The sequence below is a fragment of the Mixophyes fleayi genome, chromosome 5 (genome assembly GCF_038048845.1).
Source record: "Mixophyes fleayi isolate aMixFle1 chromosome 5, aMixFle1.hap1, whole genome shotgun sequence".
Classification (NCBI taxonomy): Eukaryota; Metazoa; Chordata; class Amphibia; order Anura; family Limnodynastidae; genus Mixophyes; species Mixophyes fleayi.
In genome coordinates, this window is record NC_134406.1 from 47,280,989 (window position 1) to 47,302,202 (window position 21,214).

General features: G+C 38.6%; 1 protein-coding gene across 2 annotated transcripts in view; it reads right to left on the reverse strand.

Annotated features, from left to right (window-relative positions):
• The window catches only part of DPP6 (dipeptidyl peptidase like 6), a 936,540-nt gene that overhangs the window by 757,363 nt on the left and 157,963 nt on the right, over positions 1-21,214 (reverse strand). The window contains exon 2 of one of the 2 annotated variants that reach the window (XM_075212137.1): positions 197-319. The exons of the other annotated variant lie outside the window; for it this stretch is intronic. Coding sequence (XP_075068238.1) covers positions 197-238 — 42 coding nt within the window. The 5' untranslated portion in view covers positions 239-319. The remainder of the gene's footprint in view (positions 1-196; positions 320-21,214) is intronic. 2 annotated transcript variants of the gene reach the window in all.

A 21,214-nucleotide genomic window follows, 5' to 3' on the forward strand; every position in this document is an offset into this window, starting at 1 on the left:
TCATTGTTGTTAAGTCAATAAACAATTGAATATATTTCACAGTGGCCATTACTTCTCAAAACCTCTATAATAATAACTGTTAATAGACTGAAAAAACAATGTATATCAATCAAAATCAAATCAAAAGTTCACCTTAAAAAATTGTAATGAAAAATTCCATATCATAAGTAGAACCCGATAACAAAATATTACTGACCTGGGGTATGGCGTTCACGTGATCCGGTGAGTCCCCGGACATCTTGCGAACACCTTCTCAAAATCAATATAATTGCTCAGCACGCTCCTGCTCCCGGTGTGTTGGTGGTGGTCAACACGCTGCCTGAATGAAAAGAGACCGGGTCAGCTGGAGCTAGGAGGGTGCGATCATGCTAGATCGCAGAAATGCCGGCTACAGGCTAGTAATCTAGTGGGATGGATCGGGTTTTACTTATGATATTCCACCCAAAACAGAATTTTGGATGGAGTACCTTTTAATTAGACAGGATCTATAGATAGAGTACACAGTGAGCCAATACTATATTCCTCGCAATGTGATAAAAAAAGATTAAAGACTGATTGAAGCATGTTGAGTGGTAACATGAGGTGCCAGACAAAATATTCCAGCCTCCTCCAGGCCCATGTTCCATAACTCGTGTGTCTTTAATACTAAAAAAATTCTAAAACTTTGGATAAATGCCCAAAACTGTTTTCTACCAAATCCAATATAAAATACCTTTACTAACCTACAAGGCCATCAACAAAGCTGCACCAACATATATCTCCTCTCTTGTCTCAAAATATCTCCCAACTCGGCAACTCCGTTCTGAACAAGATCTGGTTCTCTTATCCACCCTCAATACATCCTCCCATTCCTGGTCACAAGACTTTTTTTGGACTGCACCCACTCTATGGAATTCTCTCCCTCGCACAATAAGACTCTCCTCTGGTCTACAAACTTTCAAGCGTTCTCTGAAAACCCACCTCTTTAGACAAGCTTATAATATTCCTCAACCACCCTCTTAACCTCACTACATTACCCTATTACCACCCGTTACACAATTTCACACAAGACAACTACCCCCCACGACCAACATTTAGCTTACAAGTCACTTTTACCTTTGCAGTCTGGCTGGTCCAAAATGCAAAATGTAGAAAACTCCCATTGTCCCATAGATTGTAAGCTTGCGAGCAGGGACTTCTCACCTCTTTGTCTGTTTTACCCAGTTTGTTTATTAGTTTACTGTGTTTGTACCCAATTGTAAAGCGCTACGGAATATGCTGGCGCTATAAAAATAAATGATGATGATGATGATGATGATGATGAAAACTATAAAAGGGGAAAATCAAGATTTTTAAATTATTTACTTTACAGTTGTGCATGATTTGATATCACCAATCCTTTAGTAAAAAAAAAAATATTGGATTATTTTACCAGCAGTTAATTCAGGACATGGTCCAGGTATGTTGAAGCTAAAGAAGATGTTTTATTATAGAGCAAATCTTACACGCTGCTTCTTACACTGCAGCAACACACATCACGTTTTAGTTTCCTGTCTTCTTACCATTTACAAAAATAAAATATATTCGCAACTTCACAAGACATGTACAGTACATGTTTTAATACACATTTAAATAGACATTATTAGAACCGCTCCACTTGACATATTCTTATCATGCGAGTCCTAATATATATTGGATCTAAATTTTTAGTCTGGAGCTGGTGGAGAGATTTAATTTCTTCATCAGACGCTTTACTCTACTTCTGCTTCTCATTAATAGACAAGCTTTGCATCTCCTTCCACAATTCTGGATAAATGTTTTGGTGCTGCTAGAACCACGTTGGGCAAGTGTTTGGCTGGAATGCTCTTATTCCTTGTTGTGCATCTTCTAACTGAAGGAAGTGGCGGTACTAGTCTCTCTCATTATTGCGTAACTTGATTGATGTTGCTTTGCTTGTTTTCCTGTATTTCTGATTGAGCTTGTTGCGGAGATTGAACAAATTGTGACATTTTATTAAACTTGAATTACACAGAATCTGTTTCAATCGCCATGCTTCTGTTACTTGTTATGGCGTTGGTGTTTTGTTGGACATTGTGTTTCCTTTGTGGCTTTTGCTGTAGTTAGAATTCCTTACTTTGTATATGCTTCACACTTGGTACCTTGCTTCCAAATATTCTACTATGTTGCAACTCACGCTTCTTTCTGTTCATATGGAATGAGCAGAGATAGCAGAAGGCGAAGACACAAAACATAAACCAATGACTGTAGTCAACTGCTGTCAATTATAATTGTCCTTCACCATGTGTTTTGCCTTTTGATTCTAGAGAAGGATTTTATCTTTCATGTTGCACTTTTGTGGTTATCCACCAGCTTGGGGTAGCTGTGTTCCTAGTGTCTTTCTTTAGTATCATGGTCGCAGCTGGAACAAGAGGCAGGACAATTCTTCCTTACATGCGGTGGGAGCTGAGATCACCAAACAAAAATCAACAGCAATGACAGTTGAACTCACTGGTTGAAGCAGCTGAACTGAGATGGTATTCCAGTAGATCTTCTAACCAACCCTGTCCTTGGTGTGATGAAACTCCTTGTGTGGAAGATGATTATGTGGTAGGTAGGGCACAGAGCTGATCTAAAGCGCAACCATCCCCAACTGCTGTCCACATGCCACAGGCATTCCTTTTGTGATGATGGAACTGTAATACTTGAATGGCACAACACTGTCTTGCTTTGTGAGTTTCTTCACGGACAACAGGTTGTTTTCAATGTTAGTTACATATACTACACTACGTTATGGTACCTTTCTCTTGTGTGTAAGAGACTGGACAGTGATGGTAACTGTTCTCTATTGTTCTAAGGTACTATACTATCCACTTGATAACAATCTGTGAGGGTTTAGCTCCTTTTAAGGTTTTAGCTGCATTAATAGTCAGATAATCCACAAGGTTTAAAGCCAGTCTGGCTGGCTTTTATTTGCATCAAAACAAAGTCTGCAGTGCTTTCTGGGCTGTATGCAGTCGAACAATAAAATAAAACAAATACTGCTCATCTGAGCTCTAACAACAAAACAAATCCTAACTATCCACTGTATCCTACCAACACTGGTCACAAAACAGATTCACAGCTCAATACACAAGTCCCCACCCACCAGTTTCACAGACACACCCTTCTTATAAGAGATCAGCCCTCCGGGTGATCTCTATTATAATTAACCCCTTCTTTACATAGACATAGGACAATGTCCTGGGAGAAAATGATCTCCCTTCCCAGACTCTACCAGTCACCTTCTCACAACTCATAAACACAGACTAAATGAGGCTGAACAGCAAGTAGGGAGCTGAGATTTCCTCTTTGCTTACATTTTGTTTTTTACCATTTCCCCTCTTCATTTGAATGTGTAATGAAAGACAGATACTTTACGAACTTTGATTTCTATGGATTGGAATACGATCACTACAACTAATATTGGGACTCATACTATGAGATAAGTGGGGCACAGATTTCCTGTACACTTGCAAAGCTTAATTTTATATATTTATTTGTATTTTTTACTGATGGAAGCTGGATTTTATTTATTTTTTTCTCTGATTTGTATATTGGATATAATAAATATTTACTAGCTGCATGTCAACAATTTCATATATATGGTTAGGCTCTGATACATAACTGCTAATATATCAATTTATAAAAAAAATATTTATGTTCGTTTATTTGAGTAGTATATATAATTTAATTTTATTGTATTTTATATTGGCCCCTTTTGAATATTTATGCTCTATGTGCAGATTTTCAATTTGGGTACATTTGAATATTTATGATTCTGCTCCTTGCATATAGATATTGTTGACTATACTGTCCATTAACTACATTAGTGCTTTCTGCCTTACTTTAGCTAAAGATGAAAGTAAAAGCTTTTATCGTTGGTCATACAAGTCATGCCTCCGGAGTTCATACACCGTGCAAGCTATGATGACACACCTGCCGTGCCTCAATAATTGTAATGATGTCAATCCCTTTTATAGCACTTCTGGTCTTCTGTTATATATCCTATTAGCAGCATATAAGTCAGGACATTGTCCAGGCATGTTGAAGTTTTAAAACAAGAGAATATTGCATAACGTGCTTCTTGCACTGCAGCAACACACATCAGAGACAACTTATCTTCCTAGTTTTTTCTACTTTTTTTTAAAAAAAAAATTATTAACAACTTAGAACACATAGGGGGTATTCAATTGACCACAAGTTATTTTTTAACACTGTGTTAAATAATTTTAACACGTTTTTTCTTCATTTTAGAGCGCGTTAACTTTACCCGCTATTTAATTCACTTTTTAGTACACCAATTTTTTTGCTCAAATGGTCCTATCATGCTCAAGTAGAAGATCTGTTAAAAGTATAGGGTGTGCGAGAGGCAGTCGCTTTAAAAGCTATTCAATTGTTTTTTAGCGCAGTGCGTTAAACAGGCCAATATGCTGTTTTATCTCGCACCTCTTTGGGGTGTGCTAAAAATAATAAAAAAATTAGAAAACTTTTTTAAATCTTGTAAGAATGAATAAAAAAAGATAAAACTGTTTATCAGTAATGCATAACATGAAAAAGTTGATTTTATTTTAAAAAAAGAAAAAAAACAACCCATAAAAATAAAAAAAAAATCACTAATTATATTTAGATATTTTTTTTGTACTAATATGTATGTACTAATGTGTTTTGACATGTTATAGATGATTATATAGTAAAAATTTGTAAAATAAAAAAATATGCTAAAAGAAAGCACTGTATATAGATATTATAAAAAAAGAAAAATAGTTGTGTAATGTAATGTATGCAAATGTATGCCAATGCTTTTTTTTTTTATACATGACCACGTTAAACCCTTCCCTTCACTTCCCTTAAAATTTGCAAGCACCAATGAGTAATGCGCGGGGACAGTGTTATCTGTTTTTCAGTTGAATTGCACGAGTTTTAACAATGTGTTAACTAAAAACGATCGCTCTAGCAGGTAAATTTTAAAAAAAAAAGTTTAACCTGGCGGGAAAAAAAAAACTTGCGGTCAATTGAATTCCCCAAATACAGTACAATATTTGTTGCATATAAATAAACATTATTCTAACAGATTACTTTAGCTTTTTCCTACATCTACAATCAGTCTGCAGACCTAGACTGGCAATTTTGCATTTGTCAGAAGGTCTAGTGTATCCAAGTGTATTAGTGGGCTAGACAAGGCTCAGTCAGCTTTAAATAAAACAGTCCTGAGCCATAGTCACTTCAAGGTTTCCACTGTGACCACTACTCAACAGTGGCAACAATAAATAGACACTGTCATGTGCAATAAAGGAACCCTTTGAGTGTACATGGGGTGTATATTGTTTGCATTGTATTCCATGGCGCTTATGATCCCAGTAGGACACTGCCAGTCTAAATTTCAATTTGCCACCCACAATCTTTGTAGTATAGCGTAGGACAAAACTTTTACTACAATTGTCAAAAATTAAAATAAATAAAAAAACAAACAAAACATTGTACGGATCTTTTTCGCTGCTATTCCAGGTACATAGTAAACATTATTATATATTTATTAATTGTAGAGAAGCTTTGTTAGTATTCAGTCCTATCCATTTTTTCTCAACAAAGAATCTGACAGCATGGAAGTATTGGTATAAAATGGCAATTTTGATGTTTTAGAGACCCATTTATTTTAATACAGTCCCCCTCCCCTAAAAAAAAGAAAGATAATAGTTAAAAAAAAGAAATTAAATATCATAATTTAATAAGGCATTCCCTTTGGTCAATACATAGTATTGTACGCACAACTATAACAGCCAATTGAATGTTTAGATAAATCACTATTAGCTTTACACTTCCAAAATTACTCAATATGGAGCAGGTTTAATGGAGCAGTGATACCCAGCAAGTAAGGACTCTGACTTGGCCATATAAGGACACTTTTCTTAATTTTAAGTGGCACAAGTGTTTTACTTGCCGTGTGTTTTGGATCATTGTCTATTGAAAGATAAACTTCCTTTTCTACTTAGTCCACAAGACTTTCTACTACATCTCTACAGTATCTTCTAGATGGTATTTTGCTTTGAGCCAGGGCTTCTTCCTTGTGACCCTCCCATGAAGTCCCTTTCTGTGGAATACCTTGGAGATTGTACATCATCTTCCATCACAGCCTCTGGCTCCTGTAGCTTATTCGATGTCACAGTTATTATTATTATTAATTTTTATTTATAGGGCGCCACTAGGTGTCGTTAGTGCCGTACAGGGACAAACAAAATTACAATATGAGGTAAGACAGCACAGTACAGTAAACAATAAGCACAGTAACTCAGTGAGCTCAGCACAGCTAGGGTGGGGGGAAGAGGAGAGGGGAAGGTCCGCATACGACGGAGCCCAAGAGGGAGGGCACGGATGACAGGGAAACTCCCAGAGGGGAGAGGAGGGAGCAAAAGGGGACAGGGGGGGAAGAGGGTCCTCGAGGAGGAGGGCTAGGTAGCTGGAGAGCAGAGTTAAAGTGGGGAAGACAGGAGGAGAGATGACTCTGCTCAGAGTAGCGTACAATCACAGTTGCCTCAGAGTAGTTTCTCTGATACATACACATCTTATCTATCACCAACCTTTAGGTGGGCTGGTGCGGCTTGATAGAAGTAGTTTGGCTGCAGTTTCATGACTTTTCACTTTTGTTCAATGATCTGCACTGAGCTCCAAAGGATGTCCAATACAATGGTCTTCTAACTTTCCATGATTTGTATAATCATCTTTGACTTGTTTTTCACCTTCATTTTTAATACTTTTTTAACTTTCGGCAGATCCTCTACCATGCTGTAAGACTCCACAGAGAGCGTACTCAATACTTTGTGAATCTGTGCCAAAAACTCTTACGCCAATCTATTTCAAATTAAGAACCTGTAGCATCAAAACATGCAACAGGTGAAACCATAGTAAACTATAAAGTGCCTTGAAACATTATATCTTTTTGTTTTAATCGCTGAGGCCAAAGCTGTTGAACAATGAGATCTGAGCCACTATTTACATTTTTGTCACATTTGTTTTCACACTATGCACAGACCTAACGGGAAGTGCTTGGTGCCCACTGCCTGTGTAAAGCGGGATCAGTATTTTACTGGAATTTATTCTGTAGCATAAAAATATTATTAGGAGAGTCCGTGTGAATCTAGAGTGATAAGAAACAAGGATAGTACTAGTATGTTAATCGTGTAATATGAGTGCACTGAGTGACTGATTACAGATTTATTTTTTTTAAATGTACTTAATTTGTTTAATAATTTTTAATTGATTTATATAGGTATTTAACATATTCAATCATCAATACCAGTAAAGCCACAAATTCCTCCTTGTTATTATTATTAACCTTTAGTTATAAGGCGCCACATGGTTTCCGCAGCGCTGCACATATTACAAACAAACAATAGACCTTACAGGGTAAACAGCACAGAACAATAAACAAGCACTACCAAGACTCCAAAGGCTCCAAGCAAGACCAGAATCAGTGAGGCTGGAGCAGAAGTAATAAGTATTGAGACAGGAGGGAAGAAGATAGACACACAAGGGAACAGACAGCAGACACACAAGGGAGTCAGTAGAGGGGATCAGGCGTAGGAGGAGTGCGAACAGAGACAGGGGAAGAGGGAGTTGAGGAGAACAAGCATAGAGAGATGGTTAGGCGGATTGTTGGTAGGCTTTGAGGAACAGATTAGTTTTAAGTGCCCGTTTGAAGGTGCACAGGCTGAGAAAGTTGGATAGAGCGATGGAGGTCGTTCCAGTGGAAAGAGCAGCCCAGGAGAAATCTTGAATTCTGGCATGGGATGATGTGGTCAGAGTGGAGGAGAGGCGACAGTCATTGGCCAGTCGCAGGGAACAGGCAGGAGTGTGAAAGGAGAGAAGTTTGGAGGTATATGGGGCAGTGGAGTGGGAGAGGGCCATGTAGGTGAGCGGGAGGAGTTTGAACAGGATTCTGTAGGGGAAAGACAAGACAGAGAGGAGAGACAGAGAAAGAGCGGTGTTAAAGGAAGAAAAGTCACGTAGCCGCGTTGAGTATAGAACGAAGGGGGGCGAGGTGGGAGCAGCTGAGGCCGGTGAGAAGAAGATTACAATAATCAAGACGGGAAATGATGAGTGCGTGGGTAATGGTTTTGGCGATATCCTGAGAAAGGAAGGGCTGGATCCGGATTTTAGTCCCACAATTTCTGTATTTTGTATGATTTTACTAAATATGTTTACTGTACACTACAGACAACATTAAAATATAAACAAATGGTTACAAACTGTGACAAAATATAAACCAAGATGCCAAAAACCTCAACTTGAGAAATAATACCATACAGTTACAAATCTTGGTGCTTTAGTAGCAATAATTATGGCCAGTGAATTATTCCAGTTCCTAATATATACACTTTATTTAAAGAACAAAAATATATTATTTTGGACTGGTTTTCATTAGTAGAAAAATGAATTAATTATGACTGTGTATATTTTTTGAAAGGCCTACAAAGTCCACTGTTGCAATTAGTGAATAATAGATGCAATCACCATAATAGAGAAGAAGGAATAGTCCGTTCTTATAAATATATTATATTGTAATTAGTAATACAAATAACTTGGTTAACTTGCCATATAAAGTAGAATTTGTTGAGACCCAACAAACTAATGTGTTTAGTCTATACTCTATGTACAAAAGCATAAAAATACAGCATAGTACAAAATGCTTTGGGAAAAATAGATTGAAAACTGTTCTACAGGTACCTGGTGTTGCCTATAGGAAACATTCAGGGATTTGCTTTCATTTTCTAAACCGTATTAGAAAAATGATAGTATGGGATTGGTTGCCATGGGCAACACCTTGTTTAGAATACATTTTCCGGTACTCAGTTTTCATAACTGTCTATCATTATAGAACTAAGATTTTACAGATTTTCTTTCTCTCCCTTTTCACTGGTGAGTCACATTTTCTGAAATTACTTTGGCTACATGAAATTGTACTCCTACACCTTCTGTAATCATACATTTTTAAACATTATATTATTAATGTGTTTGACTAGGATCTGAGCACCTAAGGTTAGGTACTCCCCAGTGTTTTGTTAGCGTTTTTTAATGTTGGCAAATACATGAACGAAAATGCATGTCAAATGGAAACTCATTTGACACGTGTAACATTATTAGCATTAGTTACTAGACTTTGGAGCTCACGTGGTGCTCATTGCAGGCTAACATAGTGCCTTAAAAGTTGATAGAAGATGCATTGTGAAAACCGTAATGCAAACTGAAAGCAATGTGACGTTAGTGGTGGATACAGTGACACTAAACATAATGGTATCTGGTGTAAAAACCACTTACATGCATCTCACTAGCATTACAAATTTTAAAAAGTGAATATAATTCACACCAGTCGTACACGGACTTATTGTTCATATTAATTTTCTGCTCATCTGGAATGTCTTCAGTTTGGAAATGGAAGGTATAGAACAATATGTAGCCTAACAGAACAATGGAATGGTCATAGCAACAGAATATGTGTTGTGTGGTGATTTCCTGGGAGGCAAGGACGTGTTCACTTGTGTGATTGTGTTGGTATGGACTGGGCTGCATGTAACGGGCAGTGTTAGGATGTGCAGTGCAGGAAGCCATAGGGGGGTATTCAATTACAATTCGTGGCTGTGCATATAAAGCGTCATTAGGTTAGCGCAATATCGAGGATTTCCACAATGTTGCGGTACCGGGACCCGTGTGGCCACGAATCGTAATTGAATATGCCCCATAGACTGACTGAGGTAGACGGTGGGTTACCCAGTAGCGCAGAAGAGTGTTATAAGGATCCTGTTAAACTAATGCAGGAAACTGTGGTGCCAAACCAACCCTTATATGAAATAAGGTACAACATATTGTTACAATATTCAGGTTCATTTGTCAAAATTTAAATTAAAAAACTAAATTAAAACGTCTTTGCCGCAATTTATTTCCCCTAACGATAGAACCATGGCAATAGTATTCTCAGTAAAACTGGATACACACTAATGAAATCATGAAGATCAGGTCAGCCATTGCTAGAGGGTGTATGCTCCCACCATCATGTTTTATCACACCACACAGCACATTGCATCTGTTGATTTGGTTGTAAAAAATTTCCTAAAAATCACACTCAACGATGGAATGATGCCAGGCAAATGTAGAAGTGTGTACGCACTGACGACCCGCAGCGCAGACTGCTGGTCGTGAGAGCGTACACACTTCTACATTTATACATCTGTAGAGTGTATACAGTGTCACAATCTTTCCAACAGATGGTTGTGAGGGATGAAGAGCACAAAAGTAAATTGCATATACCTGAATCTACATACTCATCGGGACTTTCAGTCGTTGGTAAAATGTTACAGAAATCACATCTGTAGTAGATTGCATGTGCTTAGTAGATTACAGAAATCACATCTGTAGATTGCATTAGTGTTTACCCAGCTTTACTGTGTGGCTCGGAAAATGTTTGCCCCCTCCAGCGCCAGAAAATTATCTCTTGACACGGAATGGTTCATTGGTAGACCTGGTCGTCCAATCATCTCCGTCAACAGTCTTTTAATGCCTGTAGCTTATTTATCCCTCCTGTTAGCCTAGTAGAAGAGCCAGTTGCTGGTTGTGGCAGGAGTGAGAATCCAGGGACCCCTTCAGTTCAAATAGAGGCAGGCAAGCATATTTAGGAAGATCTGTCCTACACTAATAATTCAGGCGAAACCCTCTTAAGCCGTTTAGAATGTTCCTTGTACTTGTCTCTCGCCAACTATTCTTTCACCCCTAGTTTCTACATTACACGTGTTCTATTTCTTATGCTTTTATTAATCAGTGATTTCTTTTCGTTTTTATTACTTTTTTAAACACATCTATGGCTCTTCAGTGCTTCACTTCTTTGATTAATGGTTTTGTCCTTTAGATTATAGCATTTTCCACAGTTAATAACATCATCGGTGCCAAAATTGCCTGCAATACATTGTTATTGTGTAATGTACTGCTAGCACATCTGGCACAAAACAACTAAAACGGATTCTGCTTCTTACTTGGCTTTTCTCTTTAAAATCTTTATAGTTGCTCATTAAATCGTTGTCATAGGGATCCAAAATAAATGGACTATATAATTCTTTAAACAAGCAATTAGGACAGTTGAATGGTAGAAAGAAAGTTAGAGAGACACAAGGTATGCACGTCTTTAACATAACAAGATAAGAGATTGGTTTCTACAGAATGGTCTAAGACTCAGTTAGAAACTGTCTGAGCATATAGAAGAAATAAGAACAAAGCTTGAAATTAACTTTGGGAAAACTAAATTAATAAATGAACTGTAACCCAAAAATATACAATTTCAGATATGAGCCATGAAGATAAAATGGATTGCTCAGCATTAACCAAACATTTCACTGGAGCTCAGTTAAAACTCGTAGGGCTAGATTTAGTAAGCTGCGGGTTTGAAAAAGTGGGAATGTTGCCTATAGCAACCAATCAGATTCTAGCTTTTATTTATTTAGTACCTTCTACAAAATGACAGCTAGAATCTGATTGGTTGCTATAGGCAACATCCCCATTTTTCAAATCCGCAGCTTAGTAAATCTAGCCCCTAGGCTGACAGAAGCCCCTCCATCGCATCTGCACAGTTTCTTAATGGGATCTGATGCAGTTTGAAAAATTTGCAGTCTTTTGAGCTCAGGTGACATCACTGACGCTGCTCCTGTTCTTAAATCAAGGCATTTATACAGAGCAAGACTGACTCAACTCGCAGGTAGCGACCGACAGGTATTCAGAGAAGCACCTCCTTAGTAAGATACAACCTGTTGCAGAACAGTACAGTACATTGATCAGCACAGTAATATACAGACGTTGATATTAGAGATGAGTGGTTCGGATACGTGGAAGTCCGACAGATCAGAGAATCCGAGTATTAACAAAACACAACTTGATTCTTTGCGCTAAAATTTTAGCAGTGTGGCTGCTTCTTATGGCCCCCACAAGCTGCATACGCAGCCTCTGCCAAAGTAAGTGCTGTGTGCTCAGCCTAGGAGTGTGTGACTATACGGACCAATAGGAAGTTATTGGCCCACATAATCCTTTACTCCATTCACAATCTGGCTCTGATGGGGCCACAGCTGGGTCCAAAGCCCCATCCACCCCAAACTAATCACCACCGCTGGGCTGCCAGGGAAGGCTAGAAAACTGGGTGCTGAGTGTGCAGCTTAAGTGATTGTGCTGATCCTCACAGGCAGTGCGAGCAGCAACAGCAAAAACAGGTGTTGCACACACAGCCCATGAGCATGGGAAAGCATGAACCAATAGGAATCTATCAGTCTGTGCAGTCACTCTAACTATAATACGGTCCTGATCGGGCGCTAGCCCATCTGCACTCACCACTGCCAGGAACCTCTGTGGTTGGGGCTATTAATATAATGGGTGGCTGAGCTTAGAGGACTATGTATTAAATATGAATTATTTAATGCTGGGGATGGTTGTGGGAAATGGTTATATGTGATATACGTAAATGCTATTAGATTATTGCTGGGTCTGTTTGGAGGGATGGAATTAACTATATTTATTAAATGGGAGTACTATTAATTTAATGTTGGGTCCTCATTAATAATTATGGGTGCTATTGATTTAATGCTGGGGCTGGTTGGAGTTTTCTAAAGTACATGTACTCATTTTTTTCAAAATAGGAACCCCAACACTCCAGGATCCAGACAAGCAGCAACTAAAGAATCCAGCAGAAAGTGACAAGAGCAGGTAAGAGAGAGCAGGACTGTCTGCCAACTGTCCTGAATCTGTTGCGACAGTCCTGAGGTTGGGGGACTGTCTCGCTTAGTCAGGATTTGGTCTGACTATAAGGACAGTTGGGAGGTATGTCCCGCTTCACACTGTACTGCCCGTGAAGGCAGAACTGCGTACACCTAACATTAGTGCACACAGTATTGTCTGTGTATTTGTCTAAAAATTTATCTAACATTGCCTACCTACAGTTTTTCTGTTTACATTAATGCCAGTGAAAGTTCGAAACTCTTCAGCTATGGATTCAGCAGAGCTTTGGCGACTTTTATGCCTTATCAGTCGTTGAACCCTTTCTGTGATTTTACATGGTCTTCAGCTTCATAGCTGATTTGCTGTTGTTTCTAAACGCTTCCACTTTCTAATAATATCACTGACCGTGGAATATCCAGCAGGGATGAAATTTCATGAACCGTCTTATTGCAAAGGTGACATCCTATCACAGTACCACTGTGATAGGAAGTCACTGAGATCTTCAGAATGACCCATTTTGTACCACAAATGTGTGCAACTGGAGACTGCATGGCTAGGTGCTTGATTTTATACACCTCCGGCAACAGGTCTGAATGAAACACCTCGATTTAATATTTAACAGGTGTAGCCAAATACTTTTGTTCATATAGAGTGTGTGTGTGTGTGTGTGTGTGTGTGTGTATTTTTATTCAGTTGTGAATTACTGTCGCTTTAAATCATGCACCATTTCAGAGAAATATTTTACATGTGAAATTCATCATAATTCTTCCTCTCATCTCACTCATTGATTATACAGTGAGGAATAGAGAAATGACAAATAAAAATTGCCCCCTTACCACCAAAAGTGTTCTCCCTTTTTACAACACTACTAACATAACACTAGTGACATGAAATTAGATTACACTGTGACGAAAAGCCATTGACAAATACTCTGCTTATGCAGAATTCTTCTGAAGATTTCAGTTTATTCAGATAAGAAATTCTATGCTTTTTAAATAAGTGAGATGAGGTTGGTGGTTTCTATATGTATGTTGTTTGGCTGTACTTTCTAGAGTTCTTGATTTGCCTCTGTTATTTTGGTGTCATAGAGCTGGATAGATTCCCAGCTCTGTTTATTCCTATCATTATTATAAGAAGCTCTTCTGAGGACTATAAGTAACTGTAAGAGATACAATGTGTATGCTGTACGGACACCATTCCATAAAATAAAACTAAAAAGAGCATAAATAAGGCACATTTTATCACCTATGTCATGCTCCCTCAAGGTGCTTGACACTCGATTTGTTTGTCTTGTGCCAGTCAGCATTTTGGGGAGTGCTTCAAGGAGAAGTTATAGGAGTCCAGATTGGACACATATTATAATAAAATGTGTCAAGACACCTACAGTATGTTAATATAGGCTAGTCTATGGAGTTAATGGCCCAGAGAGAAATGATTGTTAGTACAAGTATTAATAAGATTCACTGTTTTTCTAACTTTCACTCCATGTTCTCAGACTTCATCAATACTTAGTAAAATGTTTGGTGTCTTTTAAACTTCTTTGGCAGGTGCAAAACTGTTTTTTGCTTTAACTATTTTAAATCATCCCCAGTGTGGTGAAACGAGGTATTAATATCACTCTAACCAGCCTGTCCCTCATTTTTCACATACTGTGGATTATAGCAAGCACTTTTTATAGCCCTTGCTTTTGTTCCCCAGCTCAACAGATTACAACTGCAGTGTCTTATTACATGTGGATAAGGGGACATTGTAGCTCATTATAAATATGTATATTGGTTATTGTATATTGTTGATGTGGCAGTGAGATTGTTATTCATTGTCCTTAAAGTGAAGCCAGGAGGGGTTATGGGTAGGGATCAGGTTGCAAGATACTGGTATGGGGGAGGCTAATTAGTATCCATTGTTCTCACAAGACTACTCCAGACGTTTGGTCTACAAGCTGGCAGGGGAGGTTCTGTGGAAGTATATATATTTCCTAGCTATAAGGAGCCACTCCAGGGGGGGGGAAGATTCAACTGGGATTTGATTGATAGAAGGTGCAGTGTAGTTGGTTTTGAGTTTTCGTTCTCTACCAATGGACTACAGCTGCAGCTAAAAGAAGATGGGTCTTTAAGTCAGGACATGCAGGTGACTGTAGCTGCTTAAGCTAGTGGGGTAAGGGACAGATGATGTGGTAAACTTGCCTGACATTTATTTATTGTGTGTACATAATATTCTAGTGTTGTTTTTATTACAATAAATGTACTGGTGTACCTTTCTAACTGCATTTGCCAGAGTGACTAATAAGAACCTTAGAAGGTACTGGGTAGTTTTCCCTGAACACCCACCCGTGGGTGGCCAGCCAGAGCGAAGTGGGTAGAATTGGACAAGAGAACCCAGAATCTTCACACCCAGTATTCTTGTACCCTTTTTGTTCTTTGATGAGAAGAATTATTTCCGGTTGTGCTTGTAAACACAGAGGAATGTGAGTGTGTGAGTGTGCATGACACTTGTTGCATCACTTCCCTGGCTAAGTTGCCACAGAGGCAGGTCTATTTACGAATATGTAGAATACGTAGCAATAAGGTGGTTTTCTGTTGCCACTTATTGCAGCAATAGAAAATGTCATAACAACATGGATTTTCAAGAAAACATGGCAGAAAACTTACTGAAGTTAAGTATCATTGCTAAGTGTGAGATGGGAGGCACATATTGTTGTAAATAGTTCAGGGTTTCCAATTGTTGACAATAGCCATCATGTATTCCATGCAATACACATTCCATAATCTGGTTAGCACAGCTGCCAAAGAAGGTGGAGCGAGAGACTACCAATCAGCCGCGAGCTGGCAGGTGAGTACGAGTTTTAAGTTAATCTTTTGTGACATCTGGGAGGGTGGGGCAAAGTGAGCAGGAAGTATTTAGGCAAGTCACAGAGTAAGCAGCAATGAAAGAAACGAGGGGAGAGAGAACTGCTTATCCACCACATTCCTATAGGAGGAGGAGTAAAGGTGTAGTCAGGACGGGGCCTGCATGTGCCCTGTACTTCCCCTATGTAAAAAGAGGGGCTGCACACTGCCTCTAAATTGTATTAGGTGTTTTGTAGCCAATTGACTATGCTGCTGCCATTGGATTGACTATGCTGCTGCCTGGTCCACATCATGTCTGCGTCATTCCTGCTTCGACGGACTACTAGGGACATTTGAAAGAAAACATACAGGTGGACTACTGACCTGACACTTGAATTACTATTGAACATTTCTATTACATGAAACTGAATGAGCGTAGCAAGGGTGGACTGTATATTTAATCTGAAAAACTAAATACATAAAGGGATTATATAATTGTGACTGGCAAATATTGCTGCAGTTCTTTAGAAAGGAAGATATTTTGCTCATTTTTCCTAAAAGTCACACTGAGAACATATCTATTCATATGCTTTATCTACTGAGTTCCAGTATAGACAATATTTTCTCTTTACAGAAACATGATTTCAGTCTTAAAAGCAAAACTTTTATTCTAACCCGCACCTCTGCATTTTTTGATCCTGTAAATCACAACTTAAAACCCTAGACGTTTGATGCTAGATAAAAAACCAATACAGAATCCAGCGACAACTCACTATGAATAGAAATGTGAAATTGCGGATGATGCTCAACTCCTCTCAGTGCAACGGTTCCAAAGCGATATCACAAATACAGCACATAGGGAATTAGATCCAACCTAAACAAATACCTGCTTAACTTGTTGTTGTTTGGGATAGACAACATGGATTTTAGGAAGTGTCCCCTTCCTAGAAATTGTACGGAAATGAAATGGTGCCCTGTCCTCAAAGCAGCAAACTGCTCAATTCCTTTCCTGCATGCACAGTCTCATCATATAATCCTACAAATGAAGATGAAGGGCCTGATTTGTCTAGGAGAAAACTTCAGGCCAGAAGTCTCTACCCTCTTCTTCTCCTCCTACTATACCAGCTTTTCACTTGATCAGTGAAAGACAAATTGGTCAATCACTGTCTCCTGTACTCATCATAGCCTTAATATTTAAAATCTCTCCACTGGTATGTTTCCATTATTATTCAAGCATGCTGCCATTACTCCTATTCTGGCAAAGACTAGTTCATACCCAAATTCTGTCTCAAATTACCATCCCATCACTTAACTTCCATGCCACTCCAAGCGTCTCAAGAGACTTGCTCTCATGTGCCTCACATGCTTCCTTTCCTTAAACAACTTATTGGACCATCTTCAGTAAGCGTTTATTTTCCCTAAACTCCACAAAAACTGCACTGACAATGGTGGTCAAGGATGTTGTCATGTGCAAGCTAATTTTTAGGCATAAATCTGCAAATATATGTTTGTGAATTACTTCCTAGAAATAGTGTGACATGGTTCTCTTAGAAGCTGTTAGATCAATGGGTTGTGTGTATGTTAAACTGCCCAGGGGGGCTGGTAGATAAGAGTAGCACCTTATACCATTTATGGCAGGACGCAAATGTGAAAGCCTTTGAGCCTTTGAGGATATCTCTTGCAAGACAATGAAATCTAACACCTGTTTGGGAGGCCCCAGACATGCAGACTGCAGAGACAGAGTTGTATGGGAATGACAGATTCAAGCTGAATAGGGTCACAGGAAAATATCATATCATTTTCTCCAATATCATACCTACCAGAGGCATGTGTGGTATGCAGATGAAGGGAAACTTATGACCTGCTGTGTGGAGGTAAAATCAGGTTTGTAAGGCCTATGGGTGAGAAGTTAGGATAGAGTGACAGAAACTTGTCTCTACAGCATAATCATAAAACCCTAATTTGCATTCTTGAGACCTGTTGGTTCTGACCTCCCAGGAAGGGGGGCTGTGGGCTCTGTAGCTTGGTTTTAAAACTGTAGTGAAAATGTAACTCCGGGTTCTTCTGAGGGAGTCATTTAATTGAAGAAGTCCCATTTGTTCTGCTCCTCCCGGCACCACAAACTTGATTCTAAGTGAGGTATCAATTCTGTGTTTTATCCTTTTTATTTTATAAGAAACAATTGCACTATATTTGTATGTCATTTTATTATCTTTTTATCTTAAGCATTGTGGATGTATCCTCCATATTAAATTACACTTAATAAGTTCTAGTCTCTGTGTTCTTATGAATTCACGCGACAGTTTGGTCCAGACGCTACCTAATTGAAACTGTGCAAACCTTGTGGTTTAAGTGAACTCTGATTAAAGTAAATTGTGTTGGATTAATGCTAGGGAGAACCGAAGGCTTCCTAAATAAGAGTGTCAGCTCTTATCCGAACAAACCTTGGTGGTGGTAATTAGTATCGCAAAGCTAGTGTGTGGCATAGATAGGGAAGTATTTAATAATTTTAGACAGACCAGGTGGTTGTCTTTGTGGTTGACCCTGTGTCACATAAGTGTCACGCAGACTCAGGTGAGTGCTGTTCGTGACAGATGTGATCACTATTACATCTAAAGGTCACTGCTCGCTTCTAATTGCCCTTGTCTTCTCTGCTGCATTTGGAACAGTCAACAACTCACTTCTCATACACATGCTGCATTCCCTAGGTCTTCAGGACACTGTCCGGTCCTGGTTCTCATATTAGATTATGAAATTGCTAATTCAGTCTTGGTTTTCTGGATCCACTTCATCTCCCCTTCTTCTATCAGATGAACTACCAAAAAGCTTAGTCGTTGACCTTCTGATCTACTCTATATCCCTTTTCTTGGAAAATGTATAAGATCCTCTGGGTTTCAGTATCACCTATGTGGACAACATTACAATGTTTATATTCTCTCCAGACCCTTTGCCATCTGTGTTACCACGTATTACATGATGTCTGTCTGTTACTTCACTGTGGAGGTCCTCTTGCAAAGTTCAATCATTCAAAAACTGAATGTTACTTACCTGACATCTGTATCTGTTGACTACTTGACAATGAACTCTACTCATCAAGTTCATGGCTTAGGAGGAACTAAAATGTTCTTGTAGAAAATGTTTTAGTTCCTCCTGCTCTACTCTGCTGGTCTCTACATGGGATGCTTGTACTCACAGAGTCCAATATAAAATACATGTACTAACGTACACAGTCATTATAAATAAAACTTAGCTTCACTTGTCTTATAATATCTCACAACTCACCCTCACTAATCACTATTACAACAAAACTTTGATCTAGATTCCAAAGATTCATGTGTCATCATACGTCTGTACACAGTTCACACAAAACTTACATTTATTCTCTTTCTAAACTCTAACAACCTACAAACCCCCAAACAAACATTGCTGTGTGACAAGATTATATAACCCCTCAAAAACACTTTTTTGTTCCCATTGCAGCATGGTTGGACCAATAGACCATGTGTAGAGTTTAACCTTATGTATTAAACTCCTATTCTTTATAGATTGTAAGTTTGCGAGCAGGGCTGTCTTATCTCTTGACTGTTTGATAATATCCGAACTTGTTTTATTACAAAGTTTGTTTCCAATTGTAGAGCGCTATGAAGTATGCTGGAGCTACATAAATAAATGTTAATATATAAATGGCCTCTTAAAATAAAGCTTCACATATATTTTGCCAAATAGGAAAGGTCCAAGTATTTGGTATGGAGGTAAAAAAACCAAAACAAATAAAAATAAAAAAAGATTACATGAGGGTCTACCAGTGTAGTCCACCAATAAGGCTCATATCAGAGCCACAAAATATGTTTGCCTCCTCTCCGATTTGCACAAACAAATTCTCCGCCAAGTTATTCAATTCAAGTCCTTTTGCAGGGAGGTAAAGGCTGTGTGCCTGTCCGTAAAACAGGGAATGTCACTCTAAATACATTTCCCCCCACTGCTGGCTCATTTAAATAATTACAGCAAAATAAAATCTCTTTTTTTCCACGTAAGTAAATGTTAGGTGCATTTGATCACCTAATTTGAATTTAGCGGAATCCACCCAATACCTTTGGGATTGCACAAAGGATGCAAATGGAACAGTCAGCTGCAGTATAAAGGATTGAAAATGCATTATATATGGTAGAAATATAAGCAATCACTAGTGCTGTATTTTGGGACATACACTAAATTACAAATTAAACTGACGTGTAAAGTATTATGTGGTAGGATACACAGCTGCATACATCACTCATCATTCTGATTTCTTGAGAGTGCCTAATGAATAGTCCCAAACTCACCATTATTGCTTGTCATTTATCAGTCTATGCTGGTCATTAATAGCTCATCACACATTATACATACATCATTTCCCATGATGATGTCCAGTCATATTCTGATGTTTGACTCCGACAAATGATTATGTTTATATTATTATATAAAATGTCCCATTGTGACCTTTTTACCATTTTAAATGTTCGGAGGGAGGTGTGCTTGTGTAATGACATTCAGGGTGGAAGTAAGTCTTTATTAAATAATGTCTTTATTATAAACAACTCACAGACATAGGAGGTCTTTGCAATACTTATATAATTCAGATGCAGACACCACCATCATACACACAAAGTACAGATGGCAAAAGAACTCCCATCTATAGCTCACAATGTCTTCAAATTTAACCTTTTTGACTACTGGGGCACAGTGCTTTGTTGGTCAACAAGTGGCCTAATACTGCTTATATTGATACATGCCCACTTTTAAGATTTTGGATCACCTGGGGGAGAAGTCATGTGACATGGGGTAGGGGTAGGAGGAGGGCGTGGTGAAATTTTGTGTCACCATAGCCCCACCCCCCCTATAAAAAGACGAAATTCACTAAATGGAGGGGGCAGAGCTTAATAATGCTATTAAAACCCGTCCCCTCCATTCATTGCCGTGAATTTTGCCAAATTTCGGAAGTTTTGCCTACTCTTCCGGGAGTCTGTGAGGACTCCCCGAAATTCGGGAGCCTCCCGGGAATTCCGGGAAAGTAGGCAGGTATGCTTATATTAATCTAAATATTTGTGGGATACTAATGGTTTCTGTAATATTACTGGAACATACTGTGGTATTGCTGGGATAGTGATGACATATGGTATTACTGAAAACAATTGTCTTGGAAAATAGTTATATAATGTTTAGTCTATACTGCAGCACGGTGGCATAGTGGTTAGTACTTCTGCCTTACAACACTGGGGTCATAAGTTCAATTCCCGACCATGGCCTTATCTGTAAGGATTTTGTATGTTCTCCCCGTGTTTGCGTGGGTTTACTCCGGGTGCTCCAGTTTCCTCCCACACTCCAAAAAAATCCCAAACATACTAGTAGGTCAATTGGCTGCTAACAAATTGGCCCTAGTCTGTGTGTGTGTGTGTGTATGTTAGGGAATTTAGGCTGTAAGTCCCAATGGGCCAGGGACTGATGTGAGTGAGTTCTCTGTACAGCGCTGCGGAATTAGTGGTGCTATATAAATAAATGATGATGATGATGATGCAATATCTTATAAGTTATAGTAACCAGAACTTCATCGCCCATTCATTCACCCCTTCTTTAAATTCTCTTTAATCATT